The following is a 24079-nucleotide window of genomic DNA, read 5'->3' on the forward strand; positions in this document are numbered from 1 at the left end:
CATATGGGTATGATCTTGTGGCCATTACAGAAACATGGCTGCAGGGTGACAATGCCTGGGAATTAAACATACCAGGTTATTTAACGATCAGGAAGGACAGGCAGGAAGGAAGGGGAGGTGGGGTGGCTATGTTAATAAAGGAAGGAATCATTGTAATACAGAGAAATGATATTGGGTCAAAAGATCAGGATAATGAAACAGTTTGGGTGGAGGTAAGGAATAATAAGGGGAAAAAAACACTAGTGGGCATAGTCTATAGGCCTCTGAACAGTTGCAACTCTGTTGGACGGAGTATCAATCAGGAAATAGTTGAGGCTTGTAATAAGGGAACATCTATAATTATGGGGGATTTTAACTATCATATTAATTGGACAAATCAAATTGGGCAGGGCTGCCTTGAGGATGAGTTCATTGAGTGTATTAGGGATGGGTTTCTTGAGCAGTATGTAACTGAACCGACCAGGGGGCAAGCGACCTTAGATCTGGTCCTGTGTAATGAGACAGGATTAATTAAAAATGTCCTAGTAAAGGATCCCCTTGGAATGAGTGACCATAACATGGTTGAATTCCATATTCAACTAGAGGGTGAGAAGGTTGGATCTCAAACAAGCGTGCTAAGCTTGAATAAAGGAGACTATGAAGGTATGAGAGTGGAATTGAGTCGAGTGGATTGGGAAAATAGATTAAAGGGTAAGACGATACATGATCAGTGGTGTACATTTAAGGAGTTATTTTACAACTTCCAAAAAATATATATTCCACTGAGAAAAAAAGGGTGTAAAAGAAAAGACAGCCATCCGTGGCTAAGTAAAGAAATTAAGGACAGTATTCGACTAAAAACAAGGGCATATAAGGTAGCCAAATCTAGTAGGAGGATAGAGGATTGGGAAAACTTTAAAAGACAGCAAAAAATAACAAAAAGATTGATTAAGAAAGGGAAGATAGATTATGAAAGTAAATTAGCAAAAAATATAAAAACAGATAGTAAGAGTTTTTATAGTTATATAAAAAGAAAAAGGGTGGCTAAAGTAAATGTTGGTCCCTTAGAGGATGAGACCGGGAAATTAATGGTGGGAAATATGGAGATGGCAAAAACACTGAATGAATATTTTGTATCAGTCTTTACAGTAGAGGACACTAAGAATATCCCAACACTGGACAAACAGGGGGCTATAGGGGGGGAGGAGCTAAACACGATCAAAATCACTAAGGAAGTGGTACTCGGTAAAATAATGGGACTCAAGGCGGATAAATCACCTGGACCTGATGGCTTACATCCTAGGGTCTTAAGGGAAGTGACGGTAGGGATTGTGGATGCATTGGTAATAATTTTCCAAAACTCCCTGAACTCAGCAAAGGTCCCGGCAGACTGGAAAACTGCTAATGTAACACCCTTACTTAAAAAGGGCAGTAGACAGAAGGCTGGAAACTATAGACCGGTTAGCCTAACATCTGTGTTAGGTAAAATTTTGGAGTCCATTATTAAGGAGACAGTAACAGGACATTTGGATAATCATAATTTAATAGGACAAAGTCAGCATGGTTTTATGAAGGGGAAGTCATGTTTGACAAATTTGTTGGAGTTCTTTGAGGAAGTAACATATAGGGTGGATAAAGGGGAACCAGTGGACGTAGTGTATTTAGACTTCCAAAAGGCATTTGACAAGGTGCCACACAAAAGATTATTGCTTAAGATAAAAAATCACGGGACTGGGGGTAATATTCTGGCATGGATAGAGGATTGGCTATCTAACAGAAGGCAGAGAGTTGGGATAAATGGTTCATTCTCAGACTGGCAATCAGTAACTAGTGATGTTCCGCAGGGGTCAGTGCTGGGTCCCCAACTCTTTACAATCTATATTAACGATTTGGAGGAGGGGACCGAGTGTAACATATCAAAGTTTGCAGATGATACTAAGATGGGAGGGAAAGTAGTGAGTGAGGAGGACATAAAAACCTGCAAGGGGACATAGACAGGCTAAGTAAGTGGGCAGAGATTTGGCAGATGGAATACAATACTGGAAAGTGTGAGGTTATGCACTTTGGCAGGAAAAATCGTAGAGCAAGTTATTATCTGGATACTGGATGGGGAGCAAGCCTTCCTGCTTGACTGTCCCGCTCACGCGTCAGTGGAGGGGATGGTCCCCCAGGGGGGGAAAACGGCATCAAGCAGTCTTGAGCAGGCGGGATTTGTCCATTGAATTCACTGCAAGTAGCTCAGCCTGACCCAACACATAACACGCCCGAGGGGGGAGGAAACAGGAACGCTGACTGAACAGTGAAAGACAAAGGGAGGCCGGGGATGAAAGTACTGCCACTGAGAATTCCCTCAGGTTGTTGAACGGCATTTCACTTCGGAGGTCTGTCTGTGTTCGTTCCATTCCTCTTGTTTGTTTATTTACAGCAAGCCTAGCCCTGTGAGAACACCAAGTGTAAGTTGGCCAACAGGGAGTGAAAGCATCAAGCAACTCTGACATTGTTCACCTGATGTGAGTTGCTGCAATCCAATGTATTGTTCCAGAATCCCATCTCCATTCTAATAGTACAGTATTTCTCGTGGTACTGCTACACTTCTCTTCTTAGGCAGTCCCTCGGAACCGAGGATGACTTGCTTCCACATTAAAAATGAGTTCTCAGGTGACTGATGAGTCCAATGTGGGACCTACAGTCTCTGTCACAGGTGGGGCAGACGGTGGTTGAAGGGGCGGGTGGGTGGGGTGCTTGGGTTGACGTGCGCTCCTTGCGCTGCCTGCGCTTGGCTTCCGCTTGCTCCCGGTGAAGAGACTCGAGGTGTTTGGTGCCTTCCCGGATGCTTCTCCTCCACTTTGTGCGGTCTTGGGCCAGGGATTCCCAGGTGTCGGTGGGGATGTTACACTTTTTCAAGGAGGCTTTGAGGGTGTCCTTGAAGCATTTCCTCTGCCCACCTGGGGCTCTCTTGCCGTGTCGGAGTTCCGTGTAGAGCGCTTGTTTTGGGAGTCTCGTATCGGGCATGCGGACAATCTATCCCATCCATCGGAGCTGATCGAGCGTGGTCAAAGCTTCGATGCTAGGGATGTTGGCCTGAGTGAGAACACTGACATTGGTGCGCCTATCCTGCCAATGGATTTACAGGATCTTGCGGAGGCAGCGTTGGTGGTACCTCGCCAGTGCTTTGAGGTGCCTGCTGTACATGGTACATGTCGCTGAGGCATACAGCAGGGCGGGTATCACTGCTGCCCTGTAGACCATGAGCTTAGTGACGGGTTTGAGGTCCTGGTCTTCAAACACTCTCTTCCTCAGGCGACCGAAGGCTGCACTGGCACAGTGAAGGCGGTGTTGGACTTCGTCGTCGACATCTGCCCTTGTTGACAGTAGGCTCCCGAGGTATGGAAAGTGGTCCACGTTGTCCAAGGCCTTGTCGTGGATTTTGATAATCGGGGGGCAGTACACTAGAATACAGTACACTGCCACCACGATGGCCTTCTCTTGCTTCCTCAGGGAAGAGTTGATGAAGCTTGGTTGATAAACCCATGCACTGAAAAAACCCCATCTCTGCATCTCATTGTTACTACTAGGTGAGCCCATCACTTGGCTTAAAACCTCCTCCTTCCCTTCTCTAGATTTCCTGGGCCCACTGCCAGGTCGCGCGGCACCCTTTCCGCCCTTGGGCCAGTGCAGAGTTTGATCTGAATGGAGAGAAGCCTGAGGCACTAGGCCTCTAGATTTCTGGCCTGGTGCTTCTCCCAGTCAGTATTGGGGGAAAAGTGCCATCTGAGCTGTCATGGTGGGCAGGAAGTACTCAACCCTGGGATGAGGGTTCGAGAAAGAAAGAAAGACTTGCATTTATATAGCGCCTTTCACGACCACCGGATGTCCCAAAGCGCTTTACAGCCAATTAAGTACTTTTGGAAGTGTAGTCACTGTTGTAATGTAGAAAACGCAGCAACCAATTTGCGCACAGCAAGCTCCCACAGATAACAATGTGAAAAAGTACAGTGACACTAATGCTAAACACTAGCAGTAGGGAGAGGTCGACCCTCTTCAATCTCTGGGGGAATCTGACTTGAACTTACACCTGGAAATTACTTGGCCTATAAGAGACTATCTACATCTGAAAGTCTCAAGGGCTTGGCTAGAAACAGCTTGCCTTTACATCGTGCCTCGTCACACCCTCAGGACGGCCCAAAGCACTTTACAACCAATGAAGCACGTTTTGACGTATAGTCACTGCAGCCAATTTGCGCACAGCAAGGTCCCACAAACAGCAATGTGATAATGATCAGATAATCTGTTTTTTTAGTGATGTTTAATAAGGGATAAATATTGGCCCAGGACACCGGGGATAACCCCCCTGCTCTTCTTCGAAATAGTACCACGGGATCTTTTATGTCCACCTGACAGAGCAGACGTAACAACAAGTAACTGACCATTATCTGTAACCGTACCTGAAACAAACCAACTATATTCGTGACTGTTCTGGTCAAATGTATGTGGGTGACAACAACAGCTTGTATTCTTATAGCGAGTTTACCATCGTAAACCGACCCAAGGCGCTTCACAGGAGCGATTATCAAACAAAAATTTGACACCGAGCCACAGGAGGAGATGTTAGGACAGGTGACTGCTGATGAGGTGACTGCCTAGCAACGCTTTTTACTGCACATCTTGCTACTGAATGAAACATGCGAAACATTGTCTTAAAATCACAGCCGGGGACATGAGGAGATCAGATACTCAACCAGCTGTTGTGCAGTCCCATTGCTCAAGGGCAAGAACCATGACTCTCTCCATTGTCCGCACTGTCTCCTTCCTGCATGCCTTCCCCACGCTTCCCCCAGCCACTAATGGGTCTCAGGGAGCTCACAGCCGATTAAGAACATGTAAATAAACATAAACAGATAAGCAACGCCTTGTAACTGAGGCGAATGATCAAAGCTTCAGGATCTGGTATCCCCGCCACCCCCCGGGCCATTAAACCCAACACTGCCGTAATGGGTCTGGTACAAGGGCAGGGGGGACATTCCGCTCAGGGATTCTGTACCCGATGGCTGGTTCCAGCCGGCAGCTCCCATTCTCCTCGCGGATTAGTATTAGCTCCTGTCTTTCACTGACTTCAAGGCAGTCAATCCCTGAAAACAAGAGGCTTCAGACCTTCGCTTTGAAAGAGTGTTGCTCTCTGGATTTCAGCATTCCAAAAGGGCAGCTAAACCTATTCCCGGGCACAGCCAGAGGTGACAGCAATAAGGACGGGCAACACTGACACTGTGAAACTTGTACTTTGGTACATCCAGTCTACAGCACAGAAACAGGCCATTCGGCCCAACTGCTCCGTGCCGGTGTTTCTGCTCCACACGAGCCTCCTCCCACCCCTCTTCATCTCATCCTACCAGCATAACCCTCTATTCCCTTCTCCCTCATGTGCTTATCTGGCTGCCCCTTAAATGCATCTGTGCTATTCACCTTAACCACTCCCTGTGGTAGCGAGTTCCACATTCTCACCACTCTCTGGGTAAAGGAGTTTCTCCTGAATTCCCGATTGGATTTATTAGTGACTATCTTATATTTATGACCCCTAGTTTTTGGACTCCCCACAAGTGGAAATATCTTCTCTACGTCTAGCCTATCGAAACCTTTCACAACCTTAAAGAGCTCTATCAGGTCGCCCCTCACCCTTCTCCTTCCTCGAGGAAAGAGCCCCGGCCTGTTCAGCCTTTCCCGATAAGTATATCCTTTCCGTTCCAGCATCATCCAAGGAAATCTTTTTTTTTTTGCACCTTCCCTCTAATCTACTTAACAATCCAGCCCCAGTCCCCTAGTATTGGGGGAAGTGACCCGGCTCTAGCAGGGCAGGATCGGGAGCGTGAGAGTAAGAGCGGGATGGGCTGAAAGGACTTTTGGATTTTTCTCCCCAATTCAGCAGCCAAACTGAACAGGAAGCGGGGAGAAAAACTACTCGCACGGGCACAATATGAGTAAAGCTTTGGGAAGTAAAAGTAGACAGTTCTAAAGGCGTAAGCACTTTTGTGTTTCCCGTGTCCAGGCCGGGGAGGTTAAATATATCTTGTGTGACCGCTCCCCATCATTTCTCCACATTTTCTTTGCCTCCAAATGCACCGTCACAATTTTTCCCGTTGGAAAACCGGAGCAATTAATGCACTTGCAATGTCCCTCAGATACAGAGGGACTTCTCGGTATTGGGGTGCTTGTGGAACGAGCCCCGCCACACTCGCTCCTGGACCTTTCCTTCCCTCTCGCAGGTGCCTCATTAATAATAATCAACTTTATTGTCATTGTTAGTGCACAAGTGCAGTACAACGAAATGTAGGCTTGCGGCTCCCGAGAGTGTACATTTAGATTAAGACATTTAAACATTCATTTGGCTTGTAATACATTAACATTAACATAAACATAATAAAGTGCATTGGCAGATGTGCAGGCTTTAGAGTTTATTTGTGGAGTTCAGTAGGATGACAGCCCTGGGAAAGAAGCTGTTCCTAAATCTGGTCGTACGGGTGCGAATGCATCTGTAGCGTCTCCCAGATGGCAGGAGGGCGAACAGACTGTGGCTGGGGTGGGTAGGGTCTTTGATGATGGTCCGTGACCTCCGTAAACAGCGTTTCTGGTATATGTGCTCTATGGTCGGTAGCCGGGTGCCGGTAATGCGTTGGGCAGTTTTGACTACCCGCTGCAGGGCTTTCCGGTCATAGTAGCTACAGCTGCCATACCATACTGTGATACAGTTCGTCAGGATGCTCTCTATTGTGCAGCGGTAAAAGTTAGAGAGGATCAGGGGTGACAGGTTACATCCCTTCAGCCTCCTTAGGAAATATAGGTGCTGCTGGGCCTTCTTCACCAGAGAGGAGGTATTGAGGGACCAGGAGAGGTCTTCTGTGACGTGGACTCCGAGGAACTTAAAGCTGTCCACCCTTTCCACCACAGCCCCATGGATGTGGATGGGGGGGGGGGGGGGAGGGTGACTTCCGCCTTTAGACTTCCTGAAGTCCACAATGATTTCTTTGGTTTTCTTGATGTTAAGGGCCAGGTTGTTATCGGCGCACCACTTCACGAGATGCTGGACCTCCTCCCTGTAGGCTGACTCATCGTTGTTGGTAATCTGGCCTACTACCGTGGTGTCATCCGCAAACTTGATGATGGTGTTGGAACCATGAACAGCCACACAGTCGTGGGTGAAGAGGGAGTAGAGGAGGGGGCTCAGCACACATCCTTGTGGGGCCCTCGTGTTCAGGGTTAGGGGGGGGGAAGGTGTGGTTACCTAATTTGAGACTGAAAAGCACGACCACGAACCGAGGAACGGGGAGGAGCTCCCGGAGAGTCAGCTCCAAGTCTGCGTGCAAAAAAAGTTTCGCATCTGTTGGGTTGTGTCGCAGCTTTCTGCTTCATCCAGTATTTCTTGTGGGAAAAGCAATCAGATGCGAGAGGAGAGAGGGGGATAAAAAAAAGAAATTCTGCTCACTTTCAATCAGCCACGGTTCGGTGGCCCGATTCTATTCTGTCGGCCTGGGTTTTTGTGCTCGGGGTCTCTGGCTTGAACTCACGGCCTGCTGATTCAGAGGTGAGAGAGGGTGCTGCCCACTGAGCCATGGCTGATCCCACAGCTCCAGTGTGTCAATGCCTCCATCGAGTCCCTTATACCGTATGGGGCCATTTAGAAAAAAGCGTGTAGGAAGAACGTTGTTTTTTCTCTCCATGGGACCCACTGAGGCAGGGAAGATTCGGCAGTGCTATCTGTAATATAGGGAGGAATGTGTATGGGATCGACAATAATTTAATATACTCATTGCAGAGAATGGGCCCCACGCTAAAGGAAAGAAGCTGTAAGTGTTCGGGGGAGTCCAGAACCAGGGGTCACAGTCTAAGGATAAGGGGTAAGCCATTTAGGACTGAGATGAAGAGGAATTTCTTCACCCAGAGAGTGGTGAACCTGTGGAATTCTCTACCACAGAAGGCAGTTGAGGCCAATTCATTAAATATATTCAAGGAGTTAGATATATTTCTTAAGGCTAAAGGGATCAAGGGGTATGGGGAGAAAGTAGGGACAGGGTACTGAATTTGGGTGATCAGCCATGATGTCATTAAATGGCGGAACAGGCTCGAGGGGCCGAATGGCCTACTCCTGCTCCTATCTTCTATGTTTCTATTCGGTATGGTTTAAGAATAAGCAAAATGTATCGCTCCGCTCGGTCATCTTCTGCCTCCTTTTGATGTCGTAAATTGTGTTTTCAGTTGGGAGCCACAGATGGACTGAAACTTGAGCTCATCCAAAACTCAGCTGCCCTGAATCGTAACTGGCAACAAGTCCCGTTCAACCACCAGCCCCTGTGCTCGCTGAATGACATTGGCTCCCAGCCCAGTAATGTACCAATTTTAAAATTCTCATCTTTGTTTTCAAATCCCTCCGGGGCCTCGCCCCTCCTTATCTCTGTAATCTCCTCCAGCCCTTACAAACCTCCGAGGTCTCTGCGCTCCTCCAACTCTCGACTCTGGCATACCCCCGATTTTAATCGTCTATTGGCAGCCGTGCCTTCAGCTGCCAAGGCCCTAAGCTCTGGAATACCTTCCCTAAGCCTCTCCACTGCACTCTCCTCCTTTAAGATGCTCCTGAAAGTCGACCTCTTTGACCAAGCTTTTGGCCATCTGCCCAAATATCTCCTTATGGGGCTCGGTGTCAGATTTTGTTCAGTCATGCTCCTGTGAAGCACCACGGGGCATTTTGCTACTTTAAAGGCAAGTTGCTGTTGTAGAATCAGTAGGAGACGTGGATTTGGGATTGCATGAGTTAACCAAGGCAGGTCGACGGAGTTAAGATACAGATCAACCATGATGTAAATGAATGGCGGAACAGGCTCACTCCCGTTCCTAGATTCCTAGAATAATGGCCTGCTGGTCAGATTGTCACAGTGCTCATGCGGGGCCCTTGGGGGGGGGGGGGGGGGGCAGATTTACCCTTGTCTGCTGTTAGAAACTAGGGGTGCCTAAAAATGTATATGGCTACATGAATAATACTGTTTTTAAATGATAAGTTTCATTTTCCTGGAAAGCTTGCATTAGAATTTGAGACCGTCTTTTTAATCAGTTAGACAAGGTGAAACAAACATTCCACATGGGGGCCCATAGGATGGCCCTGCCAGGCTAGTTATCTGTTGTTTGTAAGTTAGGGTTTTGACTTTGTTAATGTATCTTTAATTTGGCCAGTGAAGGCCCAACCTATGTTTCTTCCATTATTACTAATAACCATATTATAATCTCCAGACAGAATTTGAAGTTTGTTTCGCAGAACTGCGTGTGAAGATAATTAAAAGTTAGTTAGGAAAAGACATAGAATGAGAGGAATTTGAGGAGCCTAAGGTATCCATCTTAGAATGGGCCAGTTGCTAGATGAAGGTGAGATAGCGACTGGTTAATGTGAGACAGCTCTGGCTGGGGCCATAATTAAGAGGGACAGGGTTGCTGGGTTAAGGAGGATAGAGTCAAACGAGATAAGATGGATTCCAATGGAGGAACCTTCAAAATGTAGAAACCAAGATAGATAAATTGGAAGTAATGAGAACCTCTTTTGGGGAGGGCTTTCATCCAAGAATCAAGACAAAGAACTTGAGCTGTCATTGGTTGATGAAGTTTTAGAGGAACCTCTACAGGTTAAATGGTCTTGTCAATAACTTGGCCTCAGGCCTACCCCTAAAAAGCAAATAAAAAGTGACACCCCAACGGTGGTGGGGAGAGCCGAACAGAAGTTGCAAAGAGAATTTGGGCTGGTCGAACGCTCTTTTGAGAGTGATCCCATGCTCAGCATTGGAGGTTCTAGAGAGAGAGAGAGAGAGAGAGAGGCCAGAAAACTGTTCATGCATACCAGCCGTCTGTCTGATCGGGTCCGGTACCAGCTGCTTGTCACAGTCGTATGTTTTTGCTGTATAACTAGTGTGTTATATTCCGTCCTAAACTCCAATTAAACATAATATTCCCACCATATTAGTTTGCACTCTATCCTGTTTACCAAAGATACGTGAATCTCTGCACTGCGGTTATAGGATTGCCCGGTTTGTTGGGGGGCGGGGGGAAAGGAGAGTAAGGGACAGTGAATACAGGAAAATTGAAATACTGAAAAATAAATCAGACGCGCTCCATCAGGGAGATGTGCATGTGTAGTCGCTGTACCCAGGAGTCCCAACAGACTCAAACACAGGACAGGAACATCGAAACCATTCAACAGCTTGCATTTCTACAATGCCTTTAAATGTAGTAAAACGTCCCAAGGTGCTTCACAGGAGCGATTATCAAACAAAATTTGACACCGAGCCACATAAAGGAGATATTAGGGCAGGTGACCAAACACTTCGTCAAAGAGTTAGCTTTTAAGGAGCATCTTAAAAGGAGGAGAGGTTTACGGAGGGAATTCCAGAGCTTAGGATCGAGGCAGCTGAGGGCACGGCCGCCAATGGTGGAGCGATTAAAATCGGGGATTTGCAAGAGGCCAGAATTGGAGGAGTGTGGAGATCCCGAAGGGTTGTAGGGCTGGAGGAGGTGACAGAGATAGGGAGGAGCCTGAAAGGATGAGAATTTTAAAAATCGAGGCGTTGCCAGTCTGGGAGCCAGTGTGGGTCAGCGAGCTCAAGGGTGAGGGGTGAGTGGGACTTGGTGAGAGTTCGGACACGGGCAGAGGGGTTTTGGATGAGCTCAAGTTTATGGAGGGTGGAATGTGGGAGGCCGGCCAGGAGTGCGTTGGAAGAGTCAAGTCTAGAGGTAACAAAGGTTTCAGCAGCAGATGAGCTGAGGCAAGGGCGGAGTCGGGTGACGTTAGAGGTGGGAGTAGGCAGTCTTGGTGAGGGAGCAGATATTCAACGTGCCTCCAGTGGATTAATGGCGTTCCACAGCACCCGATCTGTACATTCTGGCACAGCTAACTAGACAATGAAGACAACAGCATTTTATAAAGGCATTTATTGTTTGTTCTGTCGTATCATTGATTTCTACGTAACAAACGCGCCGACTTCTTCTCTATTTATTGCAATTATAAATAAATATATCAAGAGTTTTCGATTGTCGAAATCTTCATAGCAGCTGTCATTACAATGCATTTCTACTGGACTAACCTGTGCCTCTCTTCCCCCGAAACTGCTGGGCCAGCAGACATCCAGCCATAACTCAGGGGACTCCACACGCTTGCCAAAGAAACAAGGCTTTCTGAATCGTGTTTTAAGCCATCGTTACTTAACGTCACTGTCGCTCCTTCCTTCAGAGGCAGTTTTCAAATTAAAAGGGGTTGGGGATTTTCCTGGCTGGTCTTATGTCATGCAAATTTCAAATGGGGGGAGAAGATCATGTTTTACAGTCTGCCGATTCAGCTCGACAAACACCAAGTGTATCCGTGCTCCTAAAATAAGCACAGGGGGAAAAACGCACGGGAAAGTCTCCTGGTGTCTGAAAAATGACAGGCGGACATTAACCTCTGAGGGACATTGGTCACCCAGACATCATCTCCTCCCCTATTCACGGACCCGCTGTGCGTCTCCAGCCCCTTTCTGCTTCCGTTTCAGTTTACAACATTTGCACTTTGCCTCCGTGCTCCTGACAAAAAAGAGTCACTCCGGCAGTTGAAAATGACCATCTGCAAGTCATTTACAAAAAAACCCCCCTCCCTCCCTCCCTCCATCACCCAGTCCCCACTCGCAGCCCGGCCACCGGATTTCAGGAAACGTCTGGGATCTGAGGTAGCCCGCTTTCCGCCATCCACAGCGCGGCCGACGAGGCGTTGTGCTGCGTCCTCCGGTGGATCCGCCGCAGGCGCAGCAGGTAGAGGAGGATGGACAAGAGGACCACCAGGAAGCAGACGAAAAATAAATAGTGGTTGTAGACGAAGGAAAAGCCCCTCCAGTGCGTGTGGTTGCCTCTGAAGTTGTCCTGTTGGATGTCCCTGTCGGCATTAAAAGCAAATGGAGTGAGAAACGCTGGCCCACGCCACAACACCCAGCAGGCAGCTAAAAGGGGGCTCGCAGGCGACAGGGGAAGGAGGGCACGGCATCCAGAAGCCATCACCGTGCTGGCAGCAGATGGGGGGTTCTGCTCAACGGGAAAACTGACCACCTTTAGGCTGTCGAGTCAAACGTCGAGTATGCTCCAGTCAGAAGCAAGTGGTGCCCCAGCACTGAAAAAGAGAACTTGCATTTATGCGGCACGCTCGCCTCCCAGTCAGCGGGCTTGTGGGTTCGAGTCGCACACCAGGCTGACGCTCCCAGTGCAGTGCTGAGGGAGTGCTGCACTGTCACAGGTGCCGTCTTTCAGATGAGACGTTAAACCGAGGCCCCGTCTGCTCTCTCATGGCACTATTTCGAAGAAGAGCAGGGGAGTTCTCCCCGGTGTCCTGGGGTCAATATTTATCCCTCAACCAACATCACTAAAACAGATTATCTGGTCATTATCACATTGCTGTTTGTGGGAGCTTGCTGTGCGCAAACTGGCTGTCGCGTTTCCCACATTACAACAGTGACCACACGTCAAAAGTACTTAATTGGCTGTAAAGTGCTTTGGGACATGTGTAAATGACCAGATAATCCATATCATTTAGTGATGTTGATTAAGAGATAAATATTGGCCAGGACACTAGGGAGAAATCTCCTGGTCTTCATCCAATAGTGGCTGTGGGATCTTTTACATCCACCTGAGAGAGCAGACGGGGCCTCGGTTTAACATCTCATCCGAAAGACGGCACCCCTGACGGTGCAGCACTCCCTCAGTACTGCACTGGGCGTGTCAGCCTAGAATTTGTGCTCAAGTCTCTGGAGTGGGGGGCTCGAACCCACAACTTTCTGACTCGGAGGCGAGGGTGCTACCCACTGGGCCACAGCTGACCGCTCACCAGCCAGACCCTTAGGAAAGCATTGCTGTCCTCTGCGGCACTATAAATTTCCGACAATCTTTTGCGTGCAGAGGGACTGCCAGTTGTGGACAGTTTTGTGCTGTGGTCCCTCCCATCACAGGAGGTGTAAGGAGATCAGATCAGTCTGGGCTGGGTTCAAATCTACACCCCAGATGTATAAAACATTGTAAAATTAGCTCTCCTCATATATGATCCACTAATTTTTTGGGGGGCCGCACAGCCCCCTTTAACCGGCTGCGTGGCTCGTTCAAAATTTCATGCATGTGCGGTTTTTCCAATTTAAAAGCCAGCTCACTGGCTGCGTGAGATCCCTAGGGCGCTGTGTGGCCACGCAGCTTAAAGGGAACATTACTTCTCAATCCACCTTAAATCCTCCCGTCGCAAGGATCAGTGCTTGGGCGTCAGCTGTTCACAATCTATATTAATAGCGTAGATGAAGGGACCGACCGGGTGCAGTGTATCCAAGTTTGCTGACGATACAAAGCTAGGTGGAAAAGTAAGATGTGGAGGAGGACACAAAGAGCCTGCAAAGGGATATAGGCAGGTTAAGTGAGTGGGCAGTAAGGTGGCAGATGGAGTATAATGTGGGGAAATGTGAGGTTCGTCACTTTGGTCGGAAGAATAGAAATACAGAATATTTTGTAAATGGTGAGATACTATGAAATGTTGGTGTTCAGAGAGGTTTGGGCGTCCTCGTACAGGAAACACAGAGTTAGCATGCAGGTACAGCAAGCAATGAGGAAGGCAAATGGCATGTTGGCCTTTATTGCTAGAGGGTTGGAGTATAAGAGTGAGGAAGTCTTGCTACAATTGTGCAGGGCTCTGGTGAGACCACAACCTAGAGAACTGTGCACAGTTTTGGTTTCCTTATTTAATGAAGGATATACGTGCCTTGGAGGCGGTGCAACGAAGGTTCACTAGATTGATTCCTGGGAAGAGGGGGCTGTCCTATGAGGAGAGATTGTGTAGAATGGGCCTATACTCTCTGGAGTTTAGAAGAATGAGAGGTGATCTCATTGAAACATACAAGATTCTGAGGATAATTGACAGGGTAGATGCTGAGAGGCTGTTTCCCCTGGCTGGAGAATCTAGAACTAGGGGGCAGAGTCTCATGATAAGGGGTCGGCCATTTAAGACTGAGATGAGGAGGAATTTCTTCACTCAGGGTGGTGAATCTTTGGAATTCTCTGCCCCAAAGTGCGGTGGATGCTGAGTTGTTGAGAATATTCAAGGCTGAGATCGATAGATTTTTGGACTCCAGAGGAATGAAGGGAAATGGGGATAGGGCAGGAAAGTGGATTTGAGGTCGAAGTTCAGCCATGATCTTATTGAATGGCGGAGCAGGCTCGAGGGGCCGTATGGCCGACTCCTGCTCCTTAATATGTTCTTATGTAACAGAAAACCTTTAACGTAATGCATACGTGCACTTGCGTATCTCCCGTGCCATTGCTCACGCTAAGTCAGCAGATTGGTGGAAGTTTGACAGCAGAAGTGTGACGGGAATTACATGCGTTGATTACAGGGAGGGCGTGTTATATCCAGAGATTTTAAAAAAATACATTGTAGAGATAGTCGAGAAAACTGATGGGTGAATTTGCAATCAGTCTCACCTCAGGGGTAAGTAACGGGTCCTGTAGAGAATTGCCCCAAGCGTCCACTGAACTTCCTTTTCATAGACCAGCTGGGCTGTTTTCAAGTTGGTGTAATTCGCGGGGAAGGAGAAACCGCCGTGGAGAACCTCGTACATCCACGCCGACTTGAAACACTGATACCTAAAGTAAACACACAGACTTTTCACACAGGCCTGTTCTGCTCACCAGGAGCTGCCTTAGAATGTACAACCAAATAAGATCAACCTTCCTCGCAAGTATGAGCTGCGGAAAGTGAGCGATTTCATAGGTTCATAGAAACTTACAGCGCAGAAGGCGGCCATTCGGCCCGTCGTGCCTGTGCCGGCTCTTTGAAAGAGCAGTCGTGCTCAGTCCCCACTCCCCCACCGCCCCCCCACCCCGCTCTTTGTCCGTAACCCTGTAAGTTGCTCATCCTCCAGTACTTGTCCAACTCTGCTTTAAAATTATTTATGAATCAGCTTCCACCACCTTTTCAGGTGGAGCGTTCCAGATCCCGACAACGCTGAGTGAAAAACAATTCTCCTCATCTCCCCCCTAGGTCCTTTTACAATGATTTTGAATCTATGACCTCGAGCTATTGATCCATTCACCACAGGGAATATTTTTTCCCCATTTACTCTTATCAAAACTTCTCATCATCTTGAAAAGCTCTATGAGGCCACCTCTTCACCTTCTCTGTCCCAAGGAAGAACAGTCCTAACTTTTTCCAAACTCGCCGCATAACTGAAGTCCCTCACCCCGGTCACACCCTGGTCAATCTCCTCGGTGCCCTTTCTACATCTTTCCTGAAATATTAAAAGTCCAACGTGCAAATGTTGGCGACCCTGGCTGAGAACAGGCGTGTTGCTGTCCTCGCCTCACCAGCCTCGGTTACCCCTCTGTCACAGACCCCACCGATATAACGCGGTTCAGCAACTTCATGCACAAACCGCCATACTGTGGCGGCATGCTCAGAGGACAGCGACGGCTCTGCGGTTTTGTATTCCCTGGAGTGCAAGGCGATTGAGGGGTGATCTAATCGAGGTATTTAAACTGATAAAAGGATTCGATAGGGCAGATAACAGAAAATGATTTCCTCTGGTGGGGGAATCCAGAACGAGGGGCGGGGGGGAGTAATCTTCAAATTCGAGCCAGGCCGTTCAGGAGTGAAATCAGGAAGCAGCTCTTCACACAAAGGGTAGTGGAAATCCAGAACTCTGTCTCCCCCAAATGGCTGTGGATGCTTGGGGGGGGGGGGGGGGTGGGTCAATTGAAGCTTTCAAGACTGAGTTTGATAGATTTTTGTTAAATAAGTGTAACAAGCAAAAAGGGGCAAAGGCAGGTAAATGGGATTGACGTACCGGTCAACCATGATCTAACAATGGCAGAACCAGCTCAAGGCCCCCGAGTGGCCTACTCCTGTTCCTAAAGACTGAAGCAAGTCCAGTTCCATCGACTCTGACCCTCGCCCAAGAATCCATCCCTCACGTGCAGATCTGGAAAGAGAGTGGCAGCTGGGGGTCACCACGGACAACATCCAGGCTTGGGCTGGTAAGTGGCAAGTAACAAGAGAGTCTAACTACCTCCCCATGACATACAATGGCATTAGCATCATCGAATCCCCCACCATCAACATCCTAGGGTCACCACTGACCAGAAACTTAACTGGACCAGCTGCGTAAATACCACCTTAAACATTCACTCCCTCCACCACCGGCGCACCGTGGCTGCAGTGTGCACCATCTACAAGATGCACTGTAGCAACTCGCCAAGGCTTCTCCCAAACCCGCAACCTCCACCACCTAGAAGGACAAGGGCAGCAGGCGCATGGGAACACCATCATCTGCAAGTTCCCCTCCCAGTCACACATCATCCTGGCTTGGAAATCTATCACTGTCCCCTCATCAAAATCCTGGAACTCCCTCCCTAACAGCACTGTGGGAGCACCTTCGCCACACAGACTGCAACGGTTCAAGAAAGCGGTTCACCACCACCTTTCCAAGGGCAATTAGGGATGGGCAATAAATGCTGTCCTTGCCAGTGACGCCCACACCCACTGAATGAATAAATTAAAAAAAGACATTGAGGGTCTCACAGCTGAGCTGGTTCCCGTTCTCACTGCGCTTGCTATAGAGGTTCCTGGACAGCGATAGGAAACAGGAACCCTAGCACTATGCTTTCCTAACCCAGCAAACATCAAATCAATCGTCAACCTCAGTGCAATTGAACCCTGGTCCTCTCTGCTCTTTCTGGCTGAGTTGTGTGTGGAAGACGACATTTTAAAATGGTACATTCTGCTGAATTGCCCCTCGATCCTCAGTGAGATGAAGGGAGGCACCTGTTGCTTGCCAGTGTGGCTCGAGTCTCGTCTCATTGCCCTTGGAACTTGCCAACCGCAGGTTTAAGACTGACCTAAAAAGGAGCGTTTGTACATTGAACTCCCTCTCTCCAGTGTGGACGTGAAGTTCCACTCCAGAGGTGTGGTGAATAAGGAAAGTGGGTTCCCATTCATGCTGTCACAGAAAAGAGAGCTCCTGTAGTAAAAGAAAATCAGCTCCCCGGCTACCTCTTATTTGCAAGAGGTAAAGAAAAAAAGACTTGGACGACCAGACGTCCCAAAGCGCTTTACAGCCAATGAAGTACTTTTGAAGTGTTGTCACTGTTGTAATGTAGGAAACGCGGCAGCCAATTTGGGCACAGCAAGCTGCCACAAACAGCAATGTGACAATGACCAGATAATCCGTTTTAGTGATGTTGGTTGAGGGATAAATATTGGCCCAGGGCACCGGGGAGAACTCCTCTACTCTTCTTCGAAATAGTGGCATGGGATCTTTAACATCCACCTGAGAGCGCAGACGGGACGCATCCGAAAGGCGGCTCCTCTGACAGTGCAGCGCTCCCTCAGTACTGCACTGGGAGTGTCAGCCTAAATTTTTGAGCTCAAGTCCCTGGAGTGGGACTTGAACCCACGACCTTCTGACTCAGAGGCGAGGGTGCTACCCACTGAGCCACGGCTGACACCAATATACGGTGGTGTCCGACTGGAAAGTGTCTGCTTGAGGATAGTGGGCGATCACAGGGTTCAGCGTGGCCGCGATACTCTCCGGCAGTTAACCAGTCTGCTGACGGGCTCTGCTCTGGTTCGTGCATTAGGAATGGTTGCTTGGACAGCGGACTGTAGGGCTGGCAGAGCCCGTGTGGACGAACCTTTGCACCAGGCACGGTCTGGCGCACGACGGAGAAAGCCTGAAGTGCAAATGAAAACCCACGCTGGACTATTTCCCCATTCAACAACATCAAGGCGAGCGCCGGTACACTTACTTCAGTCTGTGGAGGTCCGCATGAGAGGAGTACAAGCCACGGTCAAACCGTTCCTTCAGGACTGTCCACTTTGTTGCACAATAATCCTACAAAATACACAGAATCATAGAACAGTACAGCACAGAAGGAGGCCATTCGGCCCATCGAGTCTGCGCCGGCTCTTTCGAAGAGCAATCCAGTCAGTCCCCCTCCCCCCGCTCTTTCCTCATATCCCTGCAATTCTTTCTCCTTCAAGTATTTTTCCAATTCCCTTTTGAAGGCAACTACAGGAAACTCTTCTTTTTTTATCCGGCACCGACGTGGTGCCGGTTGATCAAAAAGTCCGGATTACAGAGAGGTATACTTACTAAGGTACGAGAGCCCCGTACACGGCCACAGATCCAGGCATCCCTGTTGCATGGCAACAGGTGCAGGAACCCCGGTTACACGGCCACAGATCCAGGAACCCCGGTTACACGGCCACAGATCCAGGAACCCCGGTTACACGGCCACAGATCCAGGCATCCCGGTTGCATGGCAACAGGTGCAGGAACCCCGGTTACACGGCCACAGATCCAGGAACCCCGGTTACACGGCCACAGATCCAGGAACCCCGGTTACACGGCCACAGATCCAGGAACCCCGGTTACACGGCCACTAATATGAAGTAAAACTTACCTGAACCTACTGCTGAAGTTTGACGGTTAAGAGAGATTTCCGGTTATTTAGGTGCCGGTAAATCGAGAGTTTCCTGTATTTGTTTCCACCGCCCTGTCAGGCAGCGCATTCCAAGTCCTAACCACTCGCTGCGTAAAAACGATTTCCTCCTGTCGCCTCTGGTTCTTTGGCCAATCACCTTAAATCTGTGCCCTCTGGCTCTCGACCCTTCAACCATTGGAAACCGCTTCTCTTTATTTACTCTATCTAAACCCTTCATGATTGTGAACACCTCTATCAAATCTCCTCTTAGCCTTCTCTGCTCCAAGGAGAACAGCCCCAGCTTCTCCATAAGGTTAAAAACCTTTTGGCGTCTCAGTGAATTGTATTATTCCAATGGTAAATCCAAATACTTTATTAAAAAAAACCTTGTAAGCAGGTGGTTCACTTCTGGGAGTGGTGTTAAACCCGAGAGAATATCTCGTGCAACAACCAAAAATCGCGACCTAGCCAGCTAATGGCGGTCAGGAAGATTGGCTGATTTGAACCGAGGGCTGTTCGCCACCCACTCCGCTCCCACCCACAGCCTTCCCGGCCGCCACTGGCTGGCTCAGCTCAGTGCAGGGATCAAAGCCCAGATCCACGGAGCTCAAGTTATCCACTGTCAAGTTATCGACTGAGCTATTGAGGATGCTGGTTTACGGTTTGATGCAGCTCCTTCTCTGTACAGCTTGACCACGAGCAATGTTCCTGTTAAGCTGGGGTCCCGCGCAGGCCGCTCACCGGCTTTTAAATGGGAGAAACCGCGCATACGCAGAAATGTGAATGGCCCGCACAGCCGCTTAAAGCGACCGCACCCCCAAAATAAAATTAGAGGGAACATTGACCACAAGGTGCCCTATTCTAGACACCCACTTACTGATCAATCATAGAAACATAGAAAAATAGGAGCAGGAGTCGGCCATTTGGCCTTTCGAGCTTGCTCCGTCATTCAATATGATCATGGCTGATCCTCTATCTCAATACCATATTCCCGCTCTCTCCCCATACCCCTTGATGCCTTTTGCGTCTAGAAATCTGTCTCCTTCTTAAATATATTCAGTGACTTGGCCTCCACAGCCTTCTGTGGTAGAGAATTCCACAGGTTCACCACCCTCTGAGTGAAGAAATCTCTCCTCATCTCAGTCCTAAATGTCCTACCCCGTATCCTGAGACTGTGACCCCTCGTTCTAGACATCCCCCCCCCAGCCAGGGGAAACATCCTCCCTGCATCCAGTCTGTCTAGCCCTGTCAGAATTGTATACGTTTCAATGAGATCCCCTCTCATTCTTCTAAACTCTAGTGAATACAGGCCTAGTCGACCCAATCTCTCCTCATACGACAGTCCTGCCATCCCAGGAATCAGTCTGGTGAACCTTCGCTGCACTCCCTCTATGGCAAGTATATCCTTTCTTAGGTAAGGCGACCAAAACTGCACACAGTACTCCAGGTGTGGTCTCACCAAGGCCCTGTATAACTGTAGTAAGACAGTTCATTGGAAACATGAAATTCAGCTCAGTACCTTCGCAGCCTTCGTGAATTTAGCGACATCATAGTCACCGCCCATTCGCAAGACGTCTTCAGTGCAGTAATAGAATTCGGAGAAACCGTAAAATTCACTGTTTGTGTAGTCGACGGGGGGCTGGTAGACCCCACTGAGCGACGTCGACGTCTCATTGGTTTTATTTAAGAAGGGGCTGATCAATTCCCGACACCAATCGAAATCTCCCAGTCCTCGCAAATACATGGTGCGTGAGCCTTGATGGATTTCGTCCTTGATATCAGCTGGCAAACAAGGGTCCAAGTATGGGGTCTCCTCCGTTGTGCCCATCTTCTGCCCCAGCAACCTGCGGGAGAGATGGGGCAAGTGATTTTTTTTCTTCTTCAAAGTTTACATTTCCACCTCCACTCTCCTGAAGTTGTTAACTCTTACTGGGATGTTGTTCCATGGGCGCCCAAACAGCCGTTGTTTGTCTGCGATCCCCGACGGTAGCAGTGGGCCATTTGACCTTATGCTGCCGTGAGCTGGCCCACTGAAGGCAAGGGGGACGCCTCTTGTCTCCTTCCCGCTCCCAGTCTCTCTCGCTCTTTCTCTCTCGTGGCTTGGCAGCACAAGAGAGAACAGCAAAGGAGGAGGTGAACAAAGCTGTGACCCTCCCGCTGCAATGACACCAAGTACTGGAGCGCCAGCCCCTCGCACCGTGCCATCTGGACTCGATGCCCGAGCTCACAACACAAGGGGTCAAGATCGAAGGGGACACTTCACATTCAAATACAAACAGACACAAGACTGAACTTACCATTGAATGTACAGCACAGAAACAGGCCATTCTGCCAACTGGTCAATGCCGACGTTTATGCTCCATACCAGCCTTCGCCAACCATATCAGCATATCCTTCTATTCCTTTCTCCCGCATGTGTTTATCCAGCTTCCCCTTAAATGCATCTGTGCTATTCGCCTCAACCACTCCCTGTGGTAGCGAGTTCCACATTCTCACCACTCTCTGGGTAAAGAAGTTTCTCCTGAATTCCCTATTGGATTTATTAGTGACTATCTTATATTGATGGCACCTAGTTTTGGACTCCCGCACAACTGGAAACATCTTCTCTACATCTTCCATCAGAATATTAAGATTTGGCCGACTGAACTGTGGTTAGCATTTGATTTAAGTTCAGTTAGTTTAGAAAAGTGCAATACAGTTTAAACAGGATGGTCACAGGATTCCAGCGTCACTGACACACACATTGAAGGGCAGACACGCTGGTCACAATCCAGCTCTGTTTCCACGTTGCATCGGAAGAATGCAAACACTGTGTGCAGACGTTTATCCATAGTTTAAGATGCTGTTTGTGGTGCGAGGGGTTCACAGTGGGGCAGAATTCTGATTTATTCGAGAGGAATGCTTCCGCTACCAAGATTTCAGTGCAATGTATGGTTGCGTCAACTCATGTCGTGAGCCCTTTGCTTCATCGAAGCAAAGATTTACTCAAGTGTCTGGAGGCCGTTAATGTGAGATGGTCACTAATGAATCCGGTGGGGAGTTCTGGAGAGACTTCTCTGCTCCGAGTGTGGCGGGGACTGTGGAGTGGTTGTGGCGAGTGGCGTGGATGCATTAGGGTGAGGGGGGAGGCTGGACGGGTTCGTGGTGGAGAAAGGAATAGAGGGATGTGTCGACATTCAGTGGTTGCACTCTCGCCCCTGAATCAGAAGGTTGAGGGTTCAAGTCCCACTCCAGAGATTTGAGCACAAAAATCTAGGCTGACACTCCCAGTGCAGTGCTGAGGGAGCGCTGCACTGTCGGAGGTGCCGTCTTTAGGACGAGATGTTAAACCAAGGCCCCGTCTGCTCCCTCAGGTGGACGCGAAAGATCCCACGGCACTAATCGAAGAGCAGGGGAGTTACCCTTGGTGTCCTGCTCAAGATTTATCCCTCAACCAACATCGCTAAAGCAGATGATCTGGTCATTATCACATTGCTGTTTGTGGGAGCTTGCTGTGCGCAAATTGGCTGCCACGTTTCCTACATTACAACAGTGACTACACTCCAAAAAGTACCTCATTGACTGTAAAGTGCTTTGGGATGTTGTGAAAGGTGCTATATAAATGCAAGTTCTTTCTTTATAGGGCGAGATGAAGAGGGGGCGGGAGGAGACTGGTGTGGAGCATAAACACCGGCACGGACCAGTTGGGCCGAATGGCCTGTTTCTGTGCTGCAAAATTCTATGTAATTCTAGGTAGTTTAAAAAAAAGACTAACCCTACCCACAGGTGGGTAAACCCCCCGCACACCCCAAGTACCTGTTTGTCAGCGTTGTCTTGCGGATGATCTGTTCTTCATAGCGCTGTCTGGCAGCATTCCCGCCAAAACCCAGGAAGGTGGTGACGTAGACTCGGTATACGTGCTCCATGTGGTGGGCGTCACAGCCCAGGTTGAACTCTGCCAGCAGGTTCTTAGCCACCTCCTCCTGCACAAGATATGAGCAACCGCTGTGGTTAGTAAACTCTCAAATGTGAGCAGTCCGAGCTTATCCTGTGCCCGGATCTTTTAAAATACAGATGCAGCTCAAATAAGAACGTATGAAGCAGGAGTCGGCCATTCGGCCCTTCGAGGCTGCACTGCCACTCAATAAGATCATGGCTGATCCGCTACCTCATCTCCACCTTCCAGCCCGATTCTCACATCCCTTGGTTCCCTCAGTATCCAAAAATCTATCCATCTCAGTCTTGAATATACTCAACGACTGAGCCTCCACAGCCCTCTGGGGTAGAGAATTCCAAAGATTCACCACCCTCCGAGTGAAGAAATTTCTCCTCATCTCAGCCCTAAATGGCCGACCCCTTATCCTGAGACTGTGACCCCGAGTTCTAGACTCTCCAGCCAGGGAAAACAGCCTCTCAGCATCTACCCCGACAAGCCCTCTAAGGATTTTATACATTTCAATGAGATCACCTCTCATTCTTCCAAACTCCAGAGAGTATAGGCCCCTTCCATACAATCTCTCCTCATAGGGCAGCCCAAGAATCAATCTGGTGAACCTTCATTGCAGCACCTCTAAGGCAAGTATATCCTTCCTTAGGTAAGGAGACCAAAACTGTTAAGTGTTCCTGGCGTGTTCAGATCAGCCCTGATCTTATTGAATGGCGGAGCAGGCCCGAGGGGCCAAATGGCCAACTCCTGCTCCTATTTCTTAATTCTTATGTGTGGTCTCACCAAATAATCGCAGCAAGACTTCCTTACTCTTATACTCCAACCCCGTTGTAATAAAGGCTAACATGCCATCTCTGCATTCCTAATTGCTTGCTGTACCTGCATGTTAACAGTGAGAGAGAAAAATACAAGGGGCGCACAGTGGCTGATAGTTTGAATGCTTGACTGCCGACCCGCCACTTGAAGGTTACGGCTCTCCAGGGTGGAATTTTCACCTTCCGCAATACTGGAAGAGGCAGAAGGTGCACCTCCGGCGTTCAACCACAATCAGACCCTTCAGACAGACTGGCTGATGGAAACTGCCACAACGCCAGCCTCGCAAACAGGTGGCTGCTTCGACTTAATCCAATTCACATGAGCTCCTGCTGCTTGGTTCCCTGGCTCTGTTTATTGTCGAGAGCGGCAATGACGAAGCGGAGACTAGAAGTCCGACCAATCTCCTCCACCTACTGGTGTACCGTCAGTCCCCACTGGGCTCAGCGCAGGGACCAAGAGGATGGAGGTGCGCATCGGGCACGACCTCTGGCAGAAAGCTCCCGCAAAGCACAGAAAGTCAGGCTCCCCGAGCAGCAGAGCCTGCAGTCTGCCTGCTTTAAATTGACAGTGCTTTCGGTAGCAGGAATTTGAAATTCTTATCCTCATGTCGAAATCCCTCCCCTTCTCTGTGACCTTCTCCAGCTCTGCAACCCTCCGAGAAGCCTGCGTTCCTCCAATTCTGGCCTCCTGTGCAGCCCAAAATCCCATTGCCCCACCATAAGCGGCCGTGCCTTCAACTGTCTACGCCCCCAAGTTCTAGAATTCCCACCCTTAGCCTCTCCCTCTCCTCCTTCGTGACCTTCTGTAAAACCTACCTCTTTGATTAAGTTTGAAGTCACCTGTCCTAGTAACTCTTAC

At 48.8% G+C, this 24079-nt stretch overlaps 1 protein-coding gene across 4 annotated transcripts in view; it reads right to left on the reverse strand.

The window, feature by feature from the left end:
* Positions 1-10920: 10920 nt before the first annotated feature.
* entpd4 (ectonucleoside triphosphate diphosphohydrolase 4) overlaps positions 10921-24079 on the reverse strand; it is a 37086-nt gene continuing 23927 nt past the window's right edge. For all 4 annotated transcript variants that reach the window (XM_085970948.1, XM_085970949.1, XM_085970946.1 and 1 more), the window contains 5 exons: positions 22276-22442; positions 20000-20324; positions 17803-17888; positions 14482-14643; positions 10921-11908 (listed from right to left, as the gene is read on the reverse strand). In XM_085970948.1, coding sequence (XP_085827074.1) covers positions 11683-11908; positions 14482-14643; positions 17803-17888; positions 20000-20324; positions 22276-22442 — 966 coding nt within the window. In that variant the 3' untranslated portion in view covers positions 10921-11682. The remainder of the gene's footprint in view (positions 11909-14481; positions 14644-17802; positions 17889-19999; positions 20325-22275; positions 22443-24079) is intronic.

Source organism: Somniosus microcephalus, chromosome 30 (assembly GCF_052327205.1).
Source record: "Somniosus microcephalus isolate GS21.2 chromosome 30, FLI_Smic_1.0, whole genome shotgun sequence".
NCBI lineage: Eukaryota > Metazoa > Chordata > Chondrichthyes > Squaliformes > Somniosidae > Somniosus > Somniosus microcephalus.